Source organism: Cetorhinus maximus, chromosome 3 (genome assembly GCF_964194155.1).
Source record: "Cetorhinus maximus chromosome 3, sCetMax3.hap1.1, whole genome shotgun sequence".
Taxonomy (NCBI): domain Eukaryota; kingdom Metazoa; phylum Chordata; class Chondrichthyes; order Lamniformes; family Cetorhinidae; genus Cetorhinus; species Cetorhinus maximus.
The window spans coordinates 63,448,532-63,469,379 of record NC_135881.1 but is presented as its reverse complement, the minus strand read 5'-3'; the positions used below and the strand labels follow the sequence as shown (position 1 = coordinate 63,469,379).

The following is a 20,848-nucleotide window of genomic DNA, read 5'->3' as shown; positions in this document are numbered from 1 at the left end:
GGGGGCAGAGAGAGAGCGAGCGAGAGAGGGGGGCAGAGAGAGAGCGAGCGAGAGAGGGGGGCAGAGAGAGAGCGAGCGAGAGAGGGGGGCAGAGAGAGAGCGAGCGAGAGAGGGGGGCAGAGAGAGAGCGAGCGAGAGAGGGGGGAGAGAGAGAGCGAGCGAGAGAGGGGGGAGAGAGAGAGCGAGCGAGAGAGGGGGGGAGAGAGAGGGGGACAGAGAGAGAGAGGGACAGAGAGAGAGAGAAGGAGGGACAGAGAGAGAGGAGGGACAGAGAGAGAGAAGGAGGGACAGAGAGAGAGAAGGAGGGACAGAGAGAGAGAAGGAGGGACAGAGAGAGAGGAGGGACAGAGAGAGAGAAGGAGGGACAGAGAGAGAGAAGGAGGGACAGAGAGAGAGGAGGGAGAGAGAGAGAGAAGGAGGGACAGAGAGAGAGAAGGAGGGACAGAGAGAGAGAAGGAGGGACAGAGAGAGAGAAGGAGGGACAGAGAGAGAGAAGGAGGGACAGAGAGAGAGAAGGAGGGACAGAGAGAGAGAGAGAGCGAGGGCGGGCCAGAGACAGAGACAGAGAGAGAGAGAGAGAGAGGGCGGGCTGAGAGAGAGAGGCAGAGAGAGAGAGAGAGGAGCAGAGAGGGACAAAGAGAGAGAGAGAGGGACATAGAAAGGGGGGCAGAGAGAGAGAGAGAGAGGCAGAGAGAGGGAGAGGGCAGAGAGAGAAGGAGAGGGTAGAGAGAGAGGGAGAGGGAGGGAGGGGGCAGAGAGAGAGAGAGAGAGGGAGGGATGGAGGGGGCTGAGAGAGAGAGAGGGAGCACAGCGAGAGAGAAAGAGAGGGGTCAGGGCAGAGAGATAGAGGGGTCAACTATTTTTTTAATCTTTATTTTTCCTTCTAAACCCTTCCTCCTAGGCCCAGATTTCAAGGCTACAAATACTGCTGGAGCAACAAATAAATCAACAAATTAAATCCTTTCCAAGGGCTTTCTTCTGCTTTTATATTTGTCCAATTATGTGGTTTGAGAGTAAAGTTTAAAGTAGAAAAGCCTTGAGTAGAGGGAGAAAAATGTTGTGGAGTAAGTCCAGTTTTTTCCATTCCCTTTAGATTTTTTAAAAAATGTTTCTGCTATACAAGTGTCTGTCTATCGGCAAGCTTATTTTGGCTCTCGTGCGTGTGTTTTCTTTCGTATTATTTAATGGAAACACAGGACAAGTTTGCAATTCGAGAGCAGCTTGGTTTCAAACTTAAATTTTTAGATCTAAGGAAACCTTGTAAACCAACAAGTAGCCCACAGAAACCAAATAGTAGCCCTCAAGAAAATCTCAAAAAGAACTCTCGGAAGGAAAAAAACTATCGTGACCAATGGAATGAATGAATCGGTGTCTCATTATATTGGATGAGGGATGAGTGCTGACCAGGACACTGGGGAAATTTCCTGCTCCTCTTCAGAGCAGAATGGGAGCTCTTTGGTTAAACTGAAAAGGAATTTTAATTTATCATATCACCTAACTCTCAACATGTAGTGCTACTGCAAAGGAGTGTCAGCCTAGAATATGACCAAGTACTTTATGGGGCTTAAACCTCCAACTTTTTGTCTCAAAAGCAGGAGTGTGATTGCATAGACTATCATTTAAATTGCAGAGTTCCTGCATTTGGCTATATCGAGTTTTTATATAGTCAATGTTTTTTGATTTTTTTTTCATTCTGCCATGGGATTTGGCATCACTGACTAGAGCAGTATTTATTGCACATCCCTAATTGCCACTGAGAAGGTGGTGGTGATTCACCTTCTTGAACTGCTGCAGTTCATGTGGTGTAGGTAAACCCACAGTGATATTAGGAAGGAAGTTCCAGGATTTTGACCCAGCAACAGTGAAGGAACTGGTTGCTTTGAATGTGAGTCATTTGTGCTATGTATATTCTCTACACCCTGCGGATGCAAGCAGATGGTAGAAATGTTGCACCAAGTATAAGAGAATTTTGTTTAAACTAAAGAATCTTACTGCATTTTGCCCCATGCCCTTCTTTTCATTCCTATGGAATTACTTGTGAGACAACAGTGCCTTTTTAAAAAAATCTTTGCTAATGAAAATGGCTTGCCATTTATGTCAGCGGATGGAAACTAGTGATATTGTAAGAGATTTTTCTGCACAAAATGTCTTGTTCGCAGGCTGGCCAACCATTATTCTAATAAATAAACAAATCAATGGGCGGCAACTAGCAACCATACACAAATCTACTTCTATTACACATGGGCAGAATGTTATGGCAACTCAATGGAATGGGCTTTTCTTATAAATAGGTTGACAAAATCAAGCAGATGAGAGTTCAGAAGCATGCAAATGCACTACAAAATGTTACATCAGTTATTAATGAAAGATGCAAAGTTCGAGTGGGGTTATTAAGATTGTCTTTGAACAACAACTTACATTTATATAGCACATTTAACAGTAGAACATCCCAAGTCACTTCATGCACAAAATTAATAAAAATATTATTGGCATCTTCTGTGGCTTGGTGTCAAAAGGAGACACCTAGAAAGTCAAACAAAAATTTCAGAGAGCTAGGTTTTAAGAACCATCTTAAAAAGAAGAATGTGGTAGAGACAGTGTTTAGGAAGGGAATTCCAGAGCTTAGAGCCAAGCCGGCTACAAGCACAGCCACTAGTGATGGAGAGATTAAAATCAGGGATGCGTAAGAAGCCAGAATTGGAGGTTGCCAGGGTCTCAAAGGTTGGAAGAGGCTGCAGTGATAGAGAAGGGCAAGGGTCTTGGATAAGAAAATTGCACAAGAGTACATAATATCATCAAATCTGACATTTTTTGTACTTTTTCTCGAGGAAAATAGGTGTGATACCTTCTCTGATTGCTGTGAATGGAGTTCCTTCCTCCTCTTGTAGTCTGATTACCTTTAAAGCCACCAGCTTCCCATGCACCCTGATTCAAGAAGAAAATATTAGAATCATTTAGTCACACAAAATACAAATACCTTAAATAAGAGGATACCTCTTGCTAAACAAAGTACTTCAGAATTTTCAAATATCCATGCTTTCTCAGTTATTTTAATTAGTTTTTAATTATAATACTAAAATATAAATAAGTGCTACAGCTATTTATACAAAGATCAAATGTATGTGTTGGTAGAAAATAGTTTCAATAATGTAGAGGATCTCAATCTGACACTAACTAATAGGTAAACCCCTCCATCGGCAATGGGTATCTCTGAAACACAATGTGGTGCTTATTCTGTTTGTTTATTTAGGGTCACTAAGCAGAATCCATTTAGACTTACAGAATGTACAGCAATCAGAATTTCTACGATGCAAACAGTAGAGTTAGTAAAATGTTTGTAGTGATCAACTGATTCTCTCCATTTTTAATCAGCAAACCATTTGCACATGAAAGTTAATGTGATACAACCACTTCTAGCTCTCGTGTTTTTTTTTTAAATACATGACTTTAATACATTTAGACATTTTCTTACAAATTCTCTCCGCCCAAATTCAGTACCATGCGACCTCTCATAATCTCGAGTGTTTCTCAAAACACTAAACATAGAATCAGGATTGTTCAGTTAAACTCCCACTTTTAAAAATAAATCCTGGCCAGGGCATCCTCCTAACACTGGAGAAGGATTGGGACAAGACTTCGGCTCATTGCCCCAACTCCAGCCCAGTTTCACAGCTGGGTCTCATTATCTAATTCGGGCAAGCTGGCCGCAGGATTAACGACAACACCAAGAGTGAACTTGCTGCTGCTGAAGGGGGAAATCAAGCAGTGGAACATTAAAAAAGGGAACTACAATTAAAGAAGCAGAAGCACCCTGAAGACTAAATTAATTTTCCTCTTGGGCTGGATCGAGGCCAAAATCAGATCCTTTTATACAGTGCCTTTTCCACTCTGGAGGATGTGGTAACCTGGACCACAAAGGGCTTTTTTAAAAAAAAAAAGCAGCTGCTAATCAGTGATCATTTCATGATCACATAGGGAGCTACAAATGATGCACGACTAGAGAACAAAAGTCCTTTTTCCATTTCATTCCTTTGACTGTCATCATTATTGTTTGGTTAATGCAAGCTGAAGCACTGCTCGTAACATACACCACTAACGAACAGCTCATTTTTAAAGCTACTTCTGGTGGAACCATTAATCAGCTGACAGCAGCCTTTATTCTGGGTAGGAGTTAACACTGCTTGTGCAGATGTAAAATAGCTACTGCAGCTCAAACCTCACAGGCATCACAGTGAGTCAGATATTTTAGCCCATTAAAATGTTTATCAGCAGGAAGAATTTTAGAGTTCTCTAGTAATCGTAGTTTGCAGCTTCCCCCCCTGAAGTTCAGGTTCTAAATTATAGGCCAGCAAATGGTTTTAGGACAGCACAGAAATAACAGAAACACATCACTGACACTCATTTCCATGATTCTTTGTTTAAGCATGCAGCAACCTACAATCTTCTAGCCTGTGAACAAAATGAAGCTATCAGGCTTTTCAACAAAAATTAGAGGGTAGATAGCAATCTATTCTTATAGTACTGTTCCTTCTGAGTGACGGCCATTGAACTTTAGCATACCAGAGTTTTTCCAGAAGGGCAAAATCTGGCTTACAAGAATCTCTTTTCCTGTTGGACAAAGTCCAGCTCTTTTCATAAAGTCTTGTGATTGCAGTTCAGAGAATCAGTTGTTTATCACACAGGTTTTTAATTCTTACAAACAAGGGCACAATATCAACCATTATTGAAACAGAATGTAAATAAAAATGCACCCCACTCCATTCAATTGGTAATTAGCCAAGTATAAAACTGAACCAGAAAGCTTCCAGGTTCAATCCCCAGTCGGTTGAGTTAACTAACTTAGCCATCAGGGACATGAAAATTAGTCTCAGCAGGTTAGGCAGCATCTGTGGAGAGAGGAAGAAGGGTCATGTTTCCGACCTTTCGTCAGAAATGGATAAGTTAGAGATGTAACAGGCTTTAAGCAAGTAGAGGCAGGAAAAGATGGGTGGAGGGGGAGACCCAATGAGAAGGTCCGTGATAGAGTGGAAGGCAGGAGAAATTAATCAACAAAAGGGATAAGCAAAACAAAAGGAGATGGCAATGGGACAAGTAAAGAAACAAAGGATGAGTCTAGAAGAGGTGTCAATGGGAATAACAGTCATCTTCAGCAGCTACCATTTGAAAAGAATGGAAAGAATAGTTATATTGAAATTGTCAAATCTAGAGGTGACAAAGGTATGGCTGAGGAGCTCAACAGCAGATGAGCTGAGACTTAGACAAAGTTGGTGATGTTATGAAGATGGAAACGAGTGCTCTTCGTGATGGTGTGGATATGTGGGCAAAAAGTTCATCTCAGAAACCAATAAGATTGCAAACGAACAAACAAGGTTGCGTATTGTCTCATTCAGCCTCAGACTGCTGGCAGGAAGAGGGAAAAGAGTTGTTAATGAGGGAACAGAGTTTGTGATGAAGGCCAAGGATAATGGCTTTGGTCTTCCCAGTATTTACTTGGAGTAAATTTCTGCTCACCGGAAGTGGATGTCGGACAAGTCATCGTCCCTCAGCCAAGTTTACATCAAGGCCAATGCAACCATCCACAATAAGCTCTGGATGGCATTAAGACCCAAGCAGGGAGGGGGGGGGGGGGGGGGGGGGGGGGGGGCGTCGAATGGCTCCCCTCTTTGCCCTCTCCTCATTTGAATGCAACGGGTTCTTTTGTTTGGGAAGGATATACTTGCCAATTCTGTGGGTACTTAACTGTTTACATACTGTGATTGTAAAAGAACCAATCGGACAGGTTTTCTTAAGTGAGGGAGGGAGGGAGTGAGGGAGGGACGGACGGACAATGCTTAAATCAATCACAGTAACATAAAATATGCACCGACTTTTGGCCAAATTAGAGTCCATTACAAAAAAGTAAGAGTATAGGGTCTAAGCTTCCAATTTAAATGTGTAGACAACGGAGTTGGTTGTTCTTTGGGAGACTGCAGCTCTGGGTTGGATTCTTTTAAGAAATCTTTGGCTGCAGCAGGGCATCCCTATATGATCAGAGTCAGCAAACAGGGCTCAAAGCTTACCAGGTGGGTTAGAGAAAAGAGGAGGCAGGAAGGACCCCACTTAGGTCTGCTCCCTAAGCCAATTATGCTGAGAAAACATGTGCTTAAAATGCAAGGGTTGGTTTGTCATGTGACCTTCCCCCTCCAACTTCCAGTGGAATTTACAAGAAAAGACATTGTCCATGTATTCCAAAGGTCTGATTAACCTCAGGTCTGGAAGCTACCTTAGCCAGGGTTCAACTGTCCAAGCAATTAGTCTTAATTGCCAGTCTCCAACAGTTGAATACCTCAGGTGATTGCCATAGGTGCCTTGCTAATTAGACAGGAGACAAGTCCTTCACACTACCATGAAGCCATTGTCTTTGATGGTTTTGCAGGTAGACTGATTCTTCTCCAATGAACTGAAATGTGGAACATACAGTAATGAAAATTGGGGTTAGCCATCTTGGGCTGTGCATTCCAAGTCACTTTAGTCTTTGTGTTTTTAAAAGTTCCTTTTAGGTTTCCAGCCAGTGGATAAAAATCAGGATTTGGCACAAGGCACATCTTCATGACAACGGAAAAGGCCTTGTTCACAAATGAACAGACATTTTGGAGGGAGATGTGGAGAAGGGTGGTGGTAGATTTTTGGTTGGCAGAATTATAGGGCCAGGCTTTGGAGGGGTGAGATAGACTGGGATGGATTGTCAAATTTAGCCCCAATAGTTGTGTTGAGTATGAAGGTCAGCAAGAGTCGGATGGAGCAGTTAGGCTTACTGCTTCTAAGGAGGTGGCGATGAGTGCCTCAATGGGTCAGTCACAGAGGGTGTTATTTATGAATTTGCTTAGACCAGTTTCAGTGCTGCAGCAGAGATGAAAACATTGTGGTTGGATATTATTTATAATTTCCAAATGATGCATTTTACTCTGATGAACAGTACGTCTTTGTATTTTAATTGTCTTTTTATAAAAGTAGCCTATGTCAACTTTATCTGGCTTTTACAATCAAACTGTCATGGGTAATTCTCTTCATTTAACATGATCAAATGATTGATCATATGCATTCTGAAAATACTTTCCCATGACTATTAATTAATTTTTCCCTGTTTACAATTTCTTTACCTGCTGTATGGAAATATGAGATGTACAGGTGGAAGATAATCTTTTGTTTACCTTTACTGTCAAAATCATAATTTATTTTTATATTCAACACTTGACAGAAAAAATGAGAACATCTTCACAATTTTCTACACCTACACTTATAACAAAATCCCTTATTGATTTCACTAGCTCCATAAATTGCACACTAATTTTCCATGTTTCTCCAGCTCCCAAATAATTATGCTAATCATCACTGTGCCTCTGCCGTTAACTGAGGCAATTGTGACACTTGGTCAGCACCTTATTTACAGCTTCTATTTTACTGGTTTGGTCATTTAATGCTTGGGAAACCAAAGGACATACATTTTATTCATGTTGCCACAGTAACTTAGAGCATCAGGGTTATTGCTTCTTTTCAAGATTACTTCATTTTCAAGGTCTTGGCGTAACTTTGTGTAGAGGGCGGAAAAAAACCATGGCAATGATACAGCATAATAAAAAATTGCAGTTAATGCTGATGTAAAATGATTGAAAGAACTGTTAACTATACCCAGAGTGTGACAGGAAGAGATAGAGTGTACAAACATAAAAAAACAGCAGCAAATAGAGTCTAAGGGGGAAAAAATGGTAAAAAGGCCAAAATTAATAGCTCTTTACTTAAACGCACATAGTATTTGGAACAAAATAAATGAATCAATGGCACAAATAGAGGTTAATAGGTATGATCTTATAGCAATTTTGGAGATGTGGTTACAAGAAGATCAAAGCTGGGAACTAAATATTCAGGGGTATGTGACTTTGCGAAGAGACAGGCAGGAAGGAAATTATGGTGGGGTAGCTTTGTTAGTACGAGTTGCAATAAGTACAATAGCAAGAAAGGATCTTGGATCGGAAGATGTAGAATCCATATGGGTGGAGGTAAGAAATAACAAGGAGAAGACGAGACTGGTGGGAGTAGTCTATAGGCCCCCGAACATTAGTTCTACTGTAGGACAAAAGAATAAATCAGGAGATAATGAGGGCATGTAAAAAGGGCAGTACGTTAATCATGGGTGACTTTAATCTTCATGTAGATTGGAAAAATCAAATTAGCCACGAGCAAAAATTCATAGTGTATTCGGCACAGTTTCCTAGAACAATATGTTGTGGATCCAGCCAGGGATCAGGCCATTTTGCATCTGGTAATGTGTAATGAGGCAGGTTTAATAAACGATCTCAGAGTAAAGGATCCCCTAGGAAACAGTGACCATAATATGGCAGAATTTAGCATTCAGTTCAAGTGAGAGAAACTTGGGTCAGAAACAACTGTGCCAAACTTAAATATGGGTAATTACAAAGGAACGAGGGCAGAGTTGGCTGGAGTGGACTGGGAAAATTAGTTTAGCAGAAACGACAGTTGATAAACAATGGTAGACATTTAAGAAAATAGTTCATGATTCACAACAAAGATATGTCCCAGTGAGGAAGGAGGATTGTAGGAACGGGATAAACCAACCATGGTTAACCAAGGAAGTTAAGGATAGTATCAAAGTGAAAGAAAAAACATACAATGCGGCAAAGATTAGTGGTAAGCCAGAGGATTGGGAAAGTTTTAAAACCAACAGAAGATGACCAAAAAAATAATAAAGAGGGAGAAAATAAATTTTGGGGGTAAACTAGCAAGTAATATAAAAAATGGACAGTAACAGCTCCTTTAAATATATAAAAAGGAAGAGAGGTGCCAAAGTCAATATAGGCCCCTTAGAGAATGAGGCTGGGGAAATAACAATGGGGAGGAAATGGCAGAGGAGTTGAATAAGTACTTTGCATCAGTCTTCACGGTAGAAGACACTAATAGCATACCAAAAATACTAAATAATCATGGGGCAAAAGGGATGGGGGAGGTAGGAAATAAATACAATAACTATCACTAGAGAAAAAGGACTAGGGAAACTAATGAGACTAAAGGCCAATAAGTCTGTTGGGTCGCTGTTATGTCTGTCGGGTTGCATCCTAGGATATTAAAGGAAGTAGCTGCAGAGATAGTGGATGCACTGGTAGTAATCTTCTAAGAGTCCTTAGGTTCTGGAAAAGTCCCAAAGGATTGGAAAACTGCCAATGTAACACCATTATTCAAAAAGGGAGAGACACAAAAAACAGGCCAGTTAGCTTAACATCTGTCATTGGGAAAATGTTGGAGTTAATTATAAAGGATGTAAAGCAGCGCATTTAGGCATGCATAATCTAATCAAGTAGAGTCAGCATGGCTTCATGAAGGGGAAATCATGCCTGGCAAATTTATTAGAATTTTTTGAAGGGGGTAACAAGCAGGATAGATAAAGGGGAACCAGTAAATGTTATATATTTGGATTTCCAAAAGGCATTCGATAAGGTACGACACATAAGGCTACTTAATAAGATAAGAGCCCATGGTTTTCTGGGTAGTACATTAGCATGGATAGAGGACCAGCTAACTAATAGAAGACAGAGTTGGCATACGGGAGGGAGGGAGGGTACATTTTCAGGATGGCAACCTTTAACTAGTGGAGTGCCACAGGGATCAGTGCTGGGCCACAATTATTTACAATATATATTAATGACTTCGATGAGGGAAGTAAATGTATTCTCACCAAGTTTGCAGATGACACAAAAGGTAGGAAGGCAAGTGGTGAGGATGACTCAGAGTCTACAGAGGGATATAGACAGGTTAAGTGAATGGGCAAAAATGTGGCAGATGTTATGCACTTTGGCAGGAAGAGTAGAGGAGCTAAATATTATTTAAATGGAGAAAGACTGAAGAAAGCTGCCACACAGAGGGATTTGGGGGTCCTCGTGCATGAATCCCAAAAAGCTAACATACAAGTTCAGCAGGTAATAGGTAAGGCAAATGGAATGTTGGTGTTTATTTCAAAGGGAATGGAGAATAAAAATAGGGAAATCTTGCTAAAACCATACAAGGCACTAGTTGGACCACACGTAGAATAATGTGAACAGTTTTGGTCCCCTTATCTAAGGAAAGATATACTGGCATTGGAGGCAGTCCAGAAAAGGTTCACTAGGTGGATCCCAGGTATCGAGGGATTTTCTTATGAGGAGAGGTTGAGTAGGTTGGGCCTGCACTCATTGGAGTTTAGAAGAATGAGAGGTGGCCTTATGGAAACATAAGATTCTTAGGGGGCTTGACTGGATAAATGCTGAGAGGTTGTTTCCCCTTGTGGAAGAGTCTAGGATCAGAGGGCATAATCTCAGAGTAAGGGGGTGCCCATTTAAAACAGATGAGGAGGAATTTCTTCTCTCAGAGTAGTGAATCTGTGTTATTCTTTACGGCAGAGAGCTGTAAAGGCTGGGTTAAGTACATTCAAGGCTGAGACAAGCAGATTTTTAATCAGTAAGGGAATCGAGGGTTGTGGGGAAAAGGCAGGAAAGTCGAGTTGAGAATTATCAGATCAGCCATGATCTCATTGAATGGCGGAGCAGACTCGATGGGCCAAATGGCCTACTTCTGCTCCTACATCTTATGGTCTTACCTGATTAACTCCTTTTTTAATAATTCATGGAATCAGCTTCCACGACCTTTACAGGTATAGCATTCCAGATCCAGGCTATTCAGTAAAAAAAAACAACACTCATCTGCTCTCTAGGTTTTTCCCCCGAATCATTTTGAATCTTTATTTACTGACCTACTTCCAGAAAGGATGCAACACCCCATCCCCCACCCACCCCACATTTACTAGGTCACGTCTTAAACTTTTCTGTTCCAAGGAGAACAGTCCTAGTATTTTCAACCTCTCCTCATAGCTGAAGCCCTTCATCCCTAGAAACATCCTGGTAATTCACCTTTTTCAAAAAAAAATAAAGTCCTTCTTGGCTTGTGAATGTCTCACTGGCAAGGCCTGACCCTACTTGCCCTATTTACACTAAGGGTTTTACATCTTTCCTGAACTGTGCTGTCCAGAACTCCAGCTGAGGCTTAACCAGTGATTTAGAAAGTTAGAGCTATGGGATCATTGAACATTTACAATACAGGAGGCCACTTGGCCCACTGTGTCTGTGATGGTCCCAACCTAATTCCAACTTTCTGCATTTGGTCACAGCTCTTCAAGTAGACATTCAAGTGCTTTTTCAAATGATAAATAGTGAGAATTCTTGCCTCCAACACCCTTTCAGGCATGAATTCCAGGTTGCTACTGCCCTCTGGGTGAAAAGATGCTTTCTGATATCCCCTCTAAAAGCCTTCCACCAATTACTTTAAATTTATGCCCCCAGGATTTTGACCACTCTGCCAAGGTGTATTTACTCCTTCTAGACCATTAAATTATATATACCTCAATTGAGTCACCCCTTTAACTCTTCTGTTCCAAAGAAAACAACCACAACCTATCTCATCTTTCCAAATAGCTAATATTTTCCAGTCCTGGCAACATCCTTGTAAATCTCCTCTGCACCCTCTCGAGTGCAATCACATCTTTCCTATAATGTGATGACCAAAATTGTACACAGTACTCCAGCTGTGGTCTAACTAATGTTGTACACAGTTCCAGAATAACCTCACTGTTCTTTTATTCTTTGCCTCGGCTAATAAAGAGAAGTATTCCACGTGCCTTCTTAACCACCTTATCACATTGTCCTGCTACCTTTAAGGATCTGTGGACATACACTACAAGGTCCCTCTGTTCCTCCACATTACTCAGTATACTCCTATTTGTGTATTCCCTCGCTTTGCTGTAACTCCAAAAATGCATTAACTCACTTTTCTGGATTGAATTCCATTTGCCACTTTTCTGCCCAACCAACCAGTCCATATATATCTTCACGCATAGACAACGCATAGTCAACCACATGGCTAACTTTTATATTATCTGCAATCTTCTTTAGCGTGCCCCCTACATTTCAGTCTATATCATTATAATAAACTACAAAGAGCACCAAGTACTGAGCCCTGTGAAACCCCACTGGTAATAGCCTTCTGGTTGCAAAATCCTTCTTTACCCATTACCCAAAAGAGAAAGAGGGACCAGGGAGGGAGGTAGGTGCCAGAGGGGGGGAGGGAGGGGCCAATGGGCTACACTACGATAAAGAAAATTACACTTATATAGCCTATGCTTTTAAAGCAGTTTCATGATCTCAGGATATCCCAAGGCACTGTACAATGAGGAAGTAGTCACTATTATACTGCTGAAAACATGGCAACCAATTTGCATACAGCAAGGTCCCACAAACAGTAATACAATGACCAGGCTTAGTGATGTTGATTGAGGGGTATATATCGGCAGGAACATCAGGGATAACTTTACCACTCTTCGTCAAAATAGTGCCATGGCATTTTATGTCCACCCAAAGGGCTGAGCAAAACCTCAGTTTAACGCCTCATCAAAAGACAGAAACTCTTGACAGTGCAGCACTCCCTCAACGCTGTCCTGAAATGTTGGCCTAGTTCTGAACCCACAACATCTTGATTCAAAGGTAAGAGTACTAACGATTGTGCCAGAGCTGAAACCCTAGAATACCGACCGCTTAAATGCTTATAGAATGCTGATCAAAACACTCACTTGCTTTTTCCCTTGTACACTGTGGCATAGGACCCTTCTCCTAGTTTTTCTAATTTTTCATAGGAGTCAGCTTTTCCAAATTTAGGGCTTGTTGGCTAAAAAGAAAAAGAGAAAAAAATATGAAGCAACTGTTCAAAGTTTCAGACAATTAACACTTTTACTAACCAGATGAATTCATTCTCAAGCTTCCAGTGTACTGCATACTTTGTGCTGACATTATTAACCAAGATATACAAGTATATAAAATATGCAAGAATAAAAATCACTTCCTCAAATGCCTATAACAATAAATATGTTTAATTAATTTTTTTCATTTTTGACACAAAATAGATGAATACTAGAAATCTGAAACGGGGACAGAAAACACTGGGAAGGCTAAGCACTTGAGTCAACATTGGAACAAGGTGGTTTAACAAACAATCCAGTCGTCAAAAATCAAGACCTGGACTGGGAAATATCCCTGCTCATCGCATCGACCTCAGGAAAACGTAGCCCGAGTGGTGGGATCTTCAGAGGGTGGTTGCAGCATGGAGTCAGGCCCACCATCCAAATCAGAGACAGCCACAGAGACTGCCGGGCGCTGAGGAGAGCTGTTTAAGAGGCCCACCTCGGTTCTCTGGGACTTTGTCCCAGTTGTTTCCTTAAATATTAGGCCCTGTAATCCTCACCCCTCTCATACCCCAATACTCCCCATGCCCATTCATGCCAACCCATTTCCCCTTATAGTGCCAATGCCAACTCTTGACCCCCAACCCATCCCCATGCTCCCTTATAGCCCCTATGCCAACTTAGCACCAACACAACATTCTCCCACCCCTCACTCTTTGGCCCTATGTCAACTCGCCCAGTATCCATCATGGGCAGAGCACAGGAGCCATTAAATTTTGAACATCTTTTACAGACTTCATACGGGTGGCAGTGTGACTAGACTAGTAACCCAGAGACCCAGGGTAATGCTCTGGGGACCCAGGTTCGACAGATGGTGGAATTTGAATTCAATAAAATATCTGGAAGTCTAATTATGACCATGAATCCATTGTCAATTGTTGTAAAAATCCTTCTGGTTCACTAATGTCCTTTAGGGAAGGAAATCTGTTGTCCTTACCTGATCTGGCCTACATGTGACTACAGATCCACAGCAATGTGCTTGACTATTAAATGCCCTCTGAAATGGCTTAACAAGGCACTCAGTTCTATTAAACTGCTAAAAACAAGTCAATAATAAAATGAAGCCGGACGGACCACCCAATATCAACATAAGCACCAGAAACGACAACAGCAAAGTCAGCCCTGTTGACCCTGCAAAGTCCTCCTTACTAACATCTGGGAGCTTATGCCAAAATTTGGACAGTGGTCTCACAGACTAGTCAAGCAACAGCCTGACATAGTCATTCTCATGGATTCATACTTTACAGATAATGTCCTAGACGCCACCATCACCATCCCTGGGTATGTCCGTCCCACCAGCAGGACAGGCCCAGCAGAGGCGCAGTGGTAGAGTTGGGAGGGAGCTGCCCTAGGAATCCTCAACATCTACTCTAGACCCCATGAAGTCTTATGGCATCACGTCAAACATGGGCAAGGAAACCGCCTCCTGATTACCACGTACCGCCTCACCACAACACCATCCCTCCCCCTCCGCCCCACCTGATGAATCAGTGCTCCTCCATGTTGAACACCACTTGGAGGAAGCACTGAGGGTAGCAAGAGCACAGAATATACTCTGGGCAGGAGACTTCAATGTCTCCCAAGAGTGGCTCAGTAGCACCATTACCGAGTAAACCGGCCAAGTCCAAAAGGACATAGCTGCTAGACCAGGTTTGCAGCAGGTGGTGAAGGAACCAACAAAAGTGAAAAACATACCTGACCTCATCCTCATCGACCTACCTGCCACAGATACATCTGCTCATAACATTATCAGTACCAGTGACCACCTTATGGAGACGAAGTGACATCTTCACATTGAGAATACCCTCCATCGTGTTATGTGGCACTTCCACCATGATCTAAAGATCTAGCAACTCAAGACTGGGCATCCATGAGGCGCTGTGCGCCATCAGCAGCAAAATTATACTTGAACACAATCTGTAACCTCATGGCCTGGCAAATCCCCCACTCTACCACTACCACCAACCCAGGGGATCAACCCTGATTCCATGAAGAGTGCAGGAGGGCATGCCAGGAGCAGCACCAAACATACCTAAACATGAGGTGTCAACCTGATGAAGCTACTTGTGTGCCAAACAGCATAAGCAGTAAGCAACAGACAGAGCTAAGCAATTCCACAACCAACGGCTCAGATCTAAGCTCTGCAGACCTGTCGCATCCAGCCGTGAATGGTGACAGACCATTAAAAACTCACTGGAGGCAGCGGCACCACAAATATCCCCATCCTTAATAATGAAGGAGCCCAGATCAGTGCAAAAGCAATGCCCACGTTCCATGAATGACTAAAAACACATTGATGAATGCCCATTTAATACATTTAAATCCCAAGTACTTAATTCCTTATAGAAACAAACATTTGTAATCAGAACCCTATATATATATTTTTTTTTAATTCTTTCATCGGACCTGGGCGTTGCAGGCAAAGCCAGCATTTTTATAACCCATCCCTAATTGCTTTCAAGGTCATAGTAGTGCAGTCCATATAGTGTAGGTATATCCACAGTGCTGTTGGGAAGGGAGTTCCAGGATTTTGACCCAACGACAGTGAAGGAACAGCAATCTAGTTCCAAATAAGGATGCATGTGGTTGGAGGAGAACTTGTAGGTGATGGTGTTCCCATGCATTTGCAGCCCTTGTCCTTCTAGGTGGTACTGTTTGTAGATACAGAAGGTGCTGTCAAAGAAGCCTTGCTGAGTTACTGAAATGCATCTTGTAGATGGGACACACTGCTGCCACTGTACATCAGTGGTGGAGGTGGTGGATGTTGAAGGTGGTGGATGGAGTGAAAATCAAGTGGGCTGCTTTGTCCTGGATGGTGTCAAGCTTCTTGTTGGAGCTGCACTCATCCAGGCAAGTGGTGACTATTCCATCATACTGCTGACTTGTGCCTTGTAGATGGTGGACAGGCTTTGAGGAGTCAGGTGGTGAGTTACTCTCCATAGAATTCTCAGCCTCTGACCTGCTCTGGTCAGTGGCAGCCAGGATATTGAAGTTGGGGGATTCAGCGATGGTAATGCCATTGAATGTCAAAGGAGACAGTTGGATTCTCTATTGATGGAGATGGTCACTGCCCAGCACTCGTGTGGCACAAATGTTACTTGTCACCCCAAACCCGAACGTTTTCCCAAATCTTGCTGCATAATGACACGGACTGCTTCAGTATCTGAGGTGTCTAAAATGGTGCTGAACATTGTGCAATCATCAGCGAACATCCCCACTTCTGACCATATGATGGCAGGAAGGTCATTGATGAAGCAGCTGAAGATAGTTGGGCCAGGACACTACCCTGAGGAACTTCTGCAGCAATGTCCTGGGACTGAGATCAAGTACAACCATCTTGTGTTGAGTCGGTATGACTCCAACCACTGGAGAGTTTTTCCCGATTGCCATTTAATCTAGTTTTGCTGGGCTTCTTGATGCCACACTCGGTCAAATGCTGCCTTGATGTCACTCTCACCTCACCTCTAGAGTTCAGCTCTTTTGTCCATGTTTGCACCAAGGCTGTAATGAGGTGAGGTACTGAGTAGCCCTAACAGAACCCAAACTGAGCATCAGTGAGCAAGTTATTGTTAAGCAAGTGCCGCTTGATAGCACTGTTGATGACCCCTTCCATCACTTTACTGATAATCGAGAGTAGGCTGATTGGGAAGTAATTGCCCAGGTTGCATTTGTCCTGCTTTTTGTGGACATGACATAGCTGAGCAGTTTTCCACATTGCCAGGTAGATGCCAGTGTAATAGTTGTACTGGAACAGCTTGGGCTTGGCTAGGGGCACAGCAAGTTCTGGAGCACAAGTCTTCAGTAGTATTATTGGAATGTTGTCAGAGGCCATAGCCTTTGCAGTATCCAGTGCCTTCAGCCATTTCTTGATATCATGTGGAGTGAATCGAATTGGCTGAAGACTAGCATCTATGATGCTGGGGACTTCCAGAGGAGGCTGAGATGGATCATCCACTTGGCACTTCTGGCTGCATTTGTTGAAAATGCTTCAGCCATATCTTTTGCACTGATGTGCTGGGCTCTCCATCATTGAGGATGGGGATATTGGCAAAGCCTCCTCCTCCTCCTCCAGTGAATTGTTTAATCATCCACCACCACCATTCATGACTGGATGTGGCAGGACTGCAGGGCTTAGATCCAATAAGTTGCTTGTGGGATCACTTAGCTCTGTCTATCGCATGTTGCTTTTACTGTTTGGCATGCAAGTAGTCCTGTACTGTAGCTTTACCAGGTTGACACTTTCTTTTAAGAAGTATGCCTGGTGCTGCTCCTGGCATGTCCCCTGCACTCATCATTGAACCAGCTTTGATGGTAATGTTAGAGTGGAGGATGTGCTGAGCTAAGGTTACAGATTGTGGTTGTATACAATTCTGCTGCTGCTGATGGTCCACTGTGCCTCAAGGATGCCCAGTTGAGTTGCTAGATTTCTTCAAAATCTATCCCATTTGACATGGTGGTAATGCCACACAACATGGTGGAGGGTACCCTCAATGTAAACATGGGACTTCATCTCTATACAGACTGTGCGGTGATCACTCCTACCAATATTGCTGTGGACAGATGCATCTGCAATAGGTGAATTGGTGAGGACCAGATCAAGTATGTTTTTCTCTCTTGTTGGTTCCCTCACCATTTGTCACAGACCCAGTCTAGCAGCTATGTCATTTAGGGGTCAGCCAGTTCGGTCAGCAGTGGTGCTACCGAACCACTCTTGGTGATGGGCATTGAAGACCCCCAACTAGAGTATAATCTGTGCCCTAACCACCCTTGGTGCTACCTCCAAGCGATGTTCAACATGGAGGAGTACTGATTCATCAGTAGAGGGGGAATGCTACATGGTATTCAGCAGGTTTCCTTGCCCATGTTTGACCTGACGCCATGAGACTTCATGGAGTCCGGAGTTGATGAGGACTCCCAGGGCAACACTCTCCTGACTGCATACCACTGTGCCACCACCTCTGGTGGGTCTGGCATGTCAGTAGGACAGGGCGTACCCAAGGATGGTGATGGTGGTGTCTGGGACACTGTCTGTGAGGTGTGATTCCATGATATGACTATGTCAGATTGTTGCTCGACTAGTCTGTGAGACAGTTCTCCCGATTTTGGCACAAGTTCCCAGATGTTAGTGAGGAGGGTAGTGTAGGGTCGACAGGGTGGGGCTTGCCGTCATCATCTTTTGCTGCCTAGGTCGATGCCTGGTGGCTTGCTAGGCCATTTCAGAGGGCATTACAGAGTCAATCACATTGCTGTGGATCTGAAGTCACATTAGTCTAGGCCAGGTAAGGACAACAGATGTCCTACCATAAAGTACATTTGTGAACCAAATGGGTTTTTAATGACAATCGACAATGGCTTCATGGTCACTGTTACTGAGACTACTATCAAACTTGACTAATCTTTTAATAACTTCAGTTGTCAAACTGTGAATTTACAGCCTTCCACTGTGATAATGATAGGTTGTGGAAGCAATCAGGCAGTAATAATGCTATAATGACAGCACTTAAGGTTATGTCAACAAACAATTCTTCAAATTGCTAGGACAGATTTTTTTCAATTTACATAGACACAGGCAGGAAGGTTTTTTCAACTTTTGAAAGGTTGGTTATTTAATAACTTGGCATCAGAACAATTCTACAGATCTTTTACACCCTTTGAGCATTTACGACTTCTCAAAAGATTCAAGTCCCACACTGTGGGATAAGTTTGCTGCAGTGAAAATAGGGTCTGTTTGAACTCGGCACTCTTTCATGAATCCCCCTCAGAAAAGGAAATCTGCCATTCTTACCTGGTCTGCCCTACATGTCACACCAGACCCACATGATATTTTAGGCTTTTCACTTCCATCTGAAATGGCCCAGCAACCCACTCAGTTGTAACAAAATGCTACAGCAAAGTTAACAAGTGCCACTTGGCATTGATCTCTGCACTGGAAATCACAACAGCACAGTTGACCTTGCAAGGTCCTCCTTGCTAACATCTAGGGGCTGGTGTCAAAATTGGGAGAGCGGTCTCACAGACTAGTCAAGCATAAGCCTGACAGTTATACTCAATAAATCATACTTTACAGCCAATGCCCCAATCCCTGGCTACGTCCTGTCCCGGTGGAAGAATAGACCAGCAGGGCCTGCAGCAAAATTGCATACAGTCAAAAGGAAGCTGCCTTGGCAGTCCTCAACATTGTCTCTGGACTCCATGAAGTCTTCAAGGATCAGGTCAAACATGGGCAAGGCTTAGCATCTATTGCCCTCCCTCAGCTGATGGATCAGCACTCCTCTCTTCTTGAGTGCCACTTAGAACAGGCAGATGGTAGCAAGAGAATACTCTGGATGGGGAGCCTCAACGCCCATCAAGAGTGGCTCAGTAGCATCACTACTGATCAAGTTGGTTGAGTCCTGAAGGACATATTTGCCCCAATAAATCAACAACAGGTGGTGAGGGAACCAACATGTCCTGACCAATCTACCTACCACCGATGCATCTGTCCATTACGGTATTCGTACAAGTGACCACCGCACAGTCCTTGTGGAGACAAAGTCCTGTCTTCACACAGAGGATATACTCTACAGTGTTGTGTGCCACCACCCCAGTATTAAATGGGATTGATTCAAAACAGATATAGCAGCTCAAAACTGGGAATTCATCAGCAGCGGCATTGTGTTCGACCACAATCTGTAATCTCATGGTCCAGCATATCCCCACTCTGCCATTACCACCAAGCCAGGGGATCAATCCTGGCTCAATGAAGAGTGCAGAGGGAATGCCAGGAACAGCACCAGGCATATCTAAAAATGAGGTGTCAACCTGGTGAAGCTACAACACAGGACTACTTACATGCCAGCAGCTTAAACAGCAAGTGATAGATAGGGCTAAGCAATCCCATAACCAACAGATCAGATCTAAACTCTGCAGACTTGCCACATCCAGTTCTAAATGGTTGTTAGCAAATAAACAACTAATGGGGAGAGGAGGAGGCTCCACAAATAACTTCATCCTCAAGGATGGATGTGAGAGCCCAGCAGATCAGTGCAAAAGATAAGGCTGAAGCATTTGCAACCATCTTCAGCCAGACGTACCAAGTGTGTGATCCATCTCGACCTCAAAAATCCCCAGAATCACAGATGCCAGTCTTCAGCCAATTCAAATCATTCCATGTGATGTGAAGAAACAGCTGAAGGTGCAGGATACAGCAAAGGCTATAGCTCCTGTTAACATCCCAGGAGTAGTACTGAAGGCTTTTGCTCCAGAACCAGCCACTATCCAGTACAGGTACATGCACTGGCATCTACCCACCACAAAAGAGCAAAACAAATCCAAACTAGCCAGTTACCACCTCATCAGTCTACTCCCCATCAAAGTAACGGAAAGCACAGTCAACAGTGCTATTAAACAGCACTTACATAGAAATAACTTGCTCACTGATGCTCAGTTTGGATTTCATCAGGGTAACTCAACTCCTGATCTCATGAACAGCCTGGATCCAAACATGGTCAGAAATTCCAGGCGTAAGACGAGTGTAACTACCCTTGACCTCAAGGCATTTGACCAAGTGTGGCATCAGGAGCCCTGGCAAAAATGAAGTCAATGGGAATTAGGGAGGAAAGTCTCCTTTGGTTGGAGTCATACATAGCACAAGGTGGTTGTTGTTGGAGGTCTATTATCTCAGCCCCAAGACATCACTGCAGGAGTTCCTAAGGCCCAACCATCACAGCTGCTTCATCAATGACCTTTCCTCTACCTAAGGTCAGAAGTGGGGATGTTCACTTATGATTGCACAACATTCAGTACCATTCATGACTCCTCAGATACTGAAGCAGCAAGACCTGGACAACATTCAGGCCTGGGCTGACAAGTGGCAAATAACATTCCTATCACACAAGTGTCAGGCAATGACCAACTCCAACAAGAGAATCTAACCATCTCTCCTTGAGATCCAATGGCATTACATCACTGAATCCCTTCAACATCCTGGTGGTTACCATTGACCAGAAACTGAACTGGACCAGCCATGTAAATAGTGTGGCTACAAGAGCAGGT

General features: G+C 43.2%; 1 protein-coding gene across 7 annotated transcripts in view; it reads right to left on the bottom strand.

Annotated features, from left to right (window-relative positions):
- Positions 1 to 20,848, bottom strand: part of cdk14 (cyclin dependent kinase 14) — a 726,725-nt gene that overhangs the window by 512,701 nt on the left and 193,176 nt on the right. For all 7 annotated transcript variants that reach the window (XM_078538467.1, XM_078538468.1, XM_078538469.1 and 4 more), the window contains 2 exons: positions 12,647 to 12,741; positions 2,846 to 2,925 (listed from right to left, as the gene is read on the bottom strand). In XM_078538467.1, coding sequence (XP_078394593.1) covers positions 2,846 to 2,925; positions 12,647 to 12,741 — 175 coding nt within the window. The remainder of the gene's footprint in view (positions 1 to 2,845; positions 2,926 to 12,646; positions 12,742 to 20,848) is intronic.